General features: G+C 29.8%; 1 protein-coding gene across 2 annotated transcripts; it reads left to right on the top strand.

Moving 5' to 3' along the window:
• Positions 1 to 2091: 2091 nt before the first annotated feature.
• On the top strand, positions 2092 to 4408 carry LOC108320394 (uncharacterized). Of its 2 annotated transcripts, none has more exons than XM_017551796.2 (5): positions 2092 to 2213; positions 2510 to 2609; positions 3837 to 3898; positions 3985 to 4034; positions 4128 to 4408. In XM_017551796.2, the coding sequence occupies exons 2-5, from the start codon at positions 2530 to 2532 to the stop codon at positions 4143 to 4145; spliced, it is 210 nt and encodes a 69-aa protein (XP_017407285.1). In that variant the 5' UTR covers positions 2092 to 2213; positions 2510 to 2529; the 3' UTR covers positions 4146 to 4408. The 2 variants fall into 2 exon arrangements, with proteins under 2 accessions (XP_017407285.1, XP_017407286.1); XM_017551797.1 differs by lacking the exon at positions 2092 to 2213 and adding an exon at positions 2220 to 2409.
• Positions 4409 to 5071: the final 663 nt, after the last annotated feature.

Here is a 5071-nt window from a genome sequence, read left to right as displayed (position 1 = left end):
TATGACAAAGCACAGTACCTCTGCAAAGTAGACTTGAGTTTGATCTCTGCATTGTACATTTTGCTAAGAGCTTGTGCCAGATATACTAGGATGAACATCAGGTTTGTATTTTTTATACTTTCCACCATTCACATCTTAACAACATAAACTTTTTTCTCCCTGGTTGACAATTAACTTTATCATATCTTATAATGACGACAAAAAAGACAAAATCAAAAGCAATATCTCGAACCCACTCAATTAACTCATTAGGTGTGAGAAAAATATGATTAGTTGTAAAATTATTTGTATAGTTTCCCTTGCACATTTCATTGATAAAAGAATAAAAATTTGACATGAAACTTGAATTTACTTGTGAATCCATCAAACTCAGGATAATCTTCTATCTTATAGTATAATCACCTATAACATAATATCACCACCTTTTAATACCTCCTTCTTCAGTAATAATTATAATTGGAGATCAATAAATTATTAAAACAAAACAAGGAAAGCAAATTTTAAAAAGAATTCAAACAAATTCAAAAAAAAATTAGCAAAAAAGATAAAAATAAATGAATATCGGATTTTAAAATATCAGTAGAAGTGTTCAACGAATTTTGAAATTACCAAATTTTGAAATCGAGTAAGATTATTAATTGAATTTCGAAATCTATTAATTATTTTTCCTTCATTTTGAAATATGATAATCTCAAATTTCAAAATTCATTAAATACATAATTTTAATAGATTTCAAAATTTCAAAATTTGAAGAGTTTCATAATAGATTTCAAAATTAAGTGAATTTCTAAATTAGATTTCGAAATCTGGTAAATTTTAAAACCTAAAAAGTTCGTAAATTAATTTGAAATTCGATAATATTTTTAATAAAACTTTTAAAATTAGATTTCAAACTGATAAATTTCTTAAACCGAATTTTAAAATTCAATAACCGTGAAATATAATAAAAGTAAATATAAATTCTAAAGAAAATAAATATAAACTCTCAAATTAAACTTAACCAACAAAAACATTTATATTAATAAATTGAAATAAAGAAGATGAAGAAAACTAGCTAAATAGAATAAAGCAAGTTGCTTAAACGAACAAAGCACACTACTACCACATACCAAAAAATTGAGAGAAAAAAAATGCGTAAAAACTTGAGATAAATCTTTAATAAATATAGAAAACACAATAAATACGTTTTTGATAAATACTAATTACTTCCTACTTTTATTTTGTTATATATATATATATATATATGGGGTTTGCTAACGCGGGTAGGCATTTTTCAGTTGATACATTTTAGCAATGTGTACCGGGTTTTAGTAGACAAACATACCCTTATATATCATGAATTATAAGTTTTAAGGTTAAAATTTTCATTCTCAAAACTGAAAAAACCCAAATCTTTACTCATCTTTCTCCATCCTCTCAACCCTTTCCCTTTCATTTCTCACTCATTGACATATTCACCTTCAGGCAAAGGTTCATTTAAGATCTCTTCAATTTCACCATCTTCAAGGACTTCTCTAATTTCATCGTCTGCATATGTTGAATCATTATCTCTAAAAAAACCTTCTAGGCCAGTTATCAATTCCTTCGGATGTTATTATGCTTGTGAAAATTAGATAAAATTATATACGACAAAAATTATAAAATGAAAATTCATTATAAAATAATTTTTTGTAAAAAATTGTTTAACAACATGTGTTTCTGGGCCAGTTACCAATTCCTTTGATGTCATTCTGGTTGTGAAAATTAGATAAGACAAAAATTATAAAATGAAAACTCATTATAAAATCATTTTTTGTAAGAAATTGTTTAACAACGAGTATTTCTGATCTTTTCCAAATCAATTACCAATTCCTTTATGCTTGTGAAAATTGAATAAAATTAGATAAGACAAAAAATATAAAATGAAAACTCATTATAAAATCATTTTTTGTAAGATTGTTTAACAGATTTTCTGAATTGTTGGAGCTATTAAGAGGAATGAGAGATGTGAGTAAAGATTTATTTTTTTTAGTTTTAAGAATAAAAATTATTAAAAAACTCATATATATATATATATATATATATATATATATATATATATATATATATTACGGAAAGTCAATTTTGTCATAATACTTAAACTTAAAGTACGAGGTGCACCAAGAAAACTTGGTGCAAAGAAAGCTCATATTGAAACGTGTGCGCAAGAAGTGTGTTATAAACGGAACTCAAAGGTGAGTTGTAACCCCTCGCCCCCTTTTTCTGATTCTTGCATCTCAATCCATAACAATCTCTCAGATCAAGGGTTGCGATTAATACCCAATTTTGTGTTACCTTTTCTGTTTTCGGCGTTCGATTTCGATTTTGAAGCCCTATTTTTGGTTATTGTTCTCTAGTATTTTCACTTTTTCGCCAGAAGTAAAACATCAGGTTATGAGAGAAAACATAGTGATTGTTACATGCTAAGTTTTAATATTGGGGCGGTTTTGAATTTTTTGGATTTTGGGTAATGATTTTGATTCGTTTGCAGTTTGAAGCTGAGAAATAAACATGGCCGGTGGTGCGAATTTCATGCAAAGGGTTCTCTCTTACGTCGTAAACGAGGTTGTTGTCAATGGTCTTGCCAACAGGTTCATGTTTTTACCACTTTTTTTACTTTGTTTTCTGTAATTTTGTTGTTGACCCATTCGTGTATTTTTGGGAGAATGTCTGTTATGTTGATCGGAGTGAGACAGAGCCTCAAGATTTTGTTCTTTATATTATATATATATATATATATATATATATATATATATATATAAATTCAGTCTCCAGGACAACATTGGTTCACTAAAATTTTAAGGGGTTTGAGTGGTTGTTGCTTGGGCACATATATGCCATGATAGTTGGTGCTATTGTTGTATTAATTTTTCCTATGCTGAATTTTAGAAATTTTAGTAATTGTTTTGGGGTCCTTGGCTGGCCTTGTGGTTGTTGCAGGCTGTGTTGTAGAGTGGGCGGGTTCTAGGTCTTCAGATGCTTCTAGTGTGGTCCGAAGTCAGTTCGGATTACCTCATAAGATATTCTGATGTATTCCAATGTTAAAAGTCAATAGATAACCGTTTGGTTAGCGATTAATGCATATTATGTGTATATTCTCTTAAAGTCATACTTGAAAGGTATTATGATATATTCCGATGTTAAAGTTAATAGATGATTGTTTTATAACCTTTATAGATAGTAGTTGGGATGGGCTTTAAGATGAGGGAAACCATCTTCTGAAAGGTTTTTCTATGCTCTCCAACAATATTTATTTTTCTTCGGAGTTCAGAGATATTACCAGGGCAATCACCTCTTAGGTGGCTATGCTATTTAAGACGGATATCCTAATCCCTCTCAAATTTGAAGTCTTCTATTGTATGATACGGAATCGTAATCCCACTCAGAGTCAACGTTTTTTTCTGACCCCTGTCCCATCGGAGCGCATTGATTTCCCTCTCCGGTGCATTATTGTTAGGAATTTGTCAAATGACTTAGGTTTAGGCTTCAATAAGTTTGGGAGTCTTTGTTGGCAGCTGTATGGGGTGAGTGAGGGAAAAGTAATGGTTGGGTTTTAGATGGGAACAAGAGGAACAAAAACATTAAACTGTGCTCTCAACTTTTACTATAAAAGTTAAATGATTATGGAAAGCAAGTTTTCGAAATAATCAGATAAAGAAATATGCACCCAAAAGGATTTTTTCATTATCTTTTTTTTAGAAGAAAAAACTATTAAAGATTTGTAATAAAGCAGGCCCTTAGTCTCCCTGATATGCTTGGATTAGTTTCTTGTGTTTGCATCCATTCTCTCGTGGTGATGTTTCTTTGTGGTTTTCCAGCCCAGCATTTCAGAGGTTTGCAGTGAGGACATCAAGAAGCATTGAAGATATTTCTAGCAAAGGTAATAGGAGAAAAATTATTGTTTTTCGAAATTTGATTGACCTTATGACCAAATCTGTTTCACACTTGTGTTATATATTCTGGCAGCTATTCAGAAGAGGCAGGAGATAATTGAGCAGGTCAAGGACATCTCGGAGGTTGTATGCTTTCTCAAATTAATATAAAACCAGCTACTACTGACAATGTGATTATTGGTGTTTAACTTTTCCTTTTTCTTTTGCTGCTTCCAGTCACTCAAGAAGCGGTGATTATGGTGTTCTACATTGCTGAGGTTTATGGACTTGTGGTTCTCTGTAAATTTGTTTAGTAACAATATATTTTGACTCTTAATTCGCGATCTCAAAGTTGGGACCTAAATGTTAGGTTTCTTCCAGTTTGATTGGTGAACTGAGAACTGGATTAGGATTTCACCTAATATTATTCTTCCTTCCATTTGAAACTATTGAAGACTGATGGTTTGGACTGTATTGACATGAAATATGCAAGAGTTGTAACAGCTTATTGGGATTTTTCCCCCTCCTTTTTTTATTGCACCCTAGGGCGTTTGCCTAATATTAATATAAAATCCAAACCAAAACAAATTAGTATGCTGTAGTTCAATTTGAATCAGTTTTTGCTGCATTTGTTATAAAAATGTTAAATCATTTTTACGAAAATATTGTTAAATATTTTGTAATGGAGATTTGTTAAATGGAAAGGTATGCTGAAAAAAGTAATGATTGTTGTTATATTTTTCTTACACGTAAATTAGTATACAATTTTATAATTAGTTCTATCAAAGAAAATTGTGCCTAAAATTAAGAAAGAAAGAACACTAATTTGGGTTGTGAAAAAATCAACCAAGATGAGGTCTTTCCATCGAGTTGATGGTAGCGTTAAGTCAATATTTCAGTCAAAGTTGAGTTAAAATTACTTTAATTAAAAAAAATTCAAGAGCTAGTTTTTAGATAAAATTTAAAATTTATTTAATTAATTAAATTATTTTAAAAGTAATATACTTTGCTACCCAAATATACTTTTCTTGAAGCTATTTCAAATTCTCTATTAGAATAAACTCTTCCAAATAACTTTCATCCAAATACATTATTTTATTTTATATATAAGGCAGTTTAAGCGCGCGCACACACACACATACCTATTTTATTTATTAACGGAGTAATTGTAGTTGTTGTCT

This window comes from Vigna angularis, chromosome 2 (genome assembly GCF_016808095.1).
Source record: "Vigna angularis cultivar LongXiaoDou No.4 chromosome 2, ASM1680809v1, whole genome shotgun sequence".
Classification (NCBI taxonomy): domain Eukaryota; kingdom Viridiplantae; phylum Streptophyta; class Magnoliopsida; order Fabales; family Fabaceae; genus Vigna; species Vigna angularis.
The sequence above is the reverse complement of the archived record's forward strand: the minus strand, read 5'-3'. Positions and strand labels throughout refer to the sequence as shown.

Coding starts and splice junctions, on each gene's coding strand:
- LOC108320394 (XM_017551796.2), top strand. CDS start 2,530: ATGGCCGGTGGTGCGAATTTCATGCAAAGGGTTCTCTCTTACGTCGTA. Junction 2,610..3,836: donor GTCAATGGTCTTGCCAACAG/GTTCATGTTTTT, acceptor GTGGTTTTCCAG/CCCAGCATTTCAGAGGTTTG. Junction 3,899..3,984: donor TGAAGATATTTCTAGCAAAG/GTAATAGGAGAA, acceptor ATATTCTGGCAG/CTATTCAGAAGAGGCAGGAG.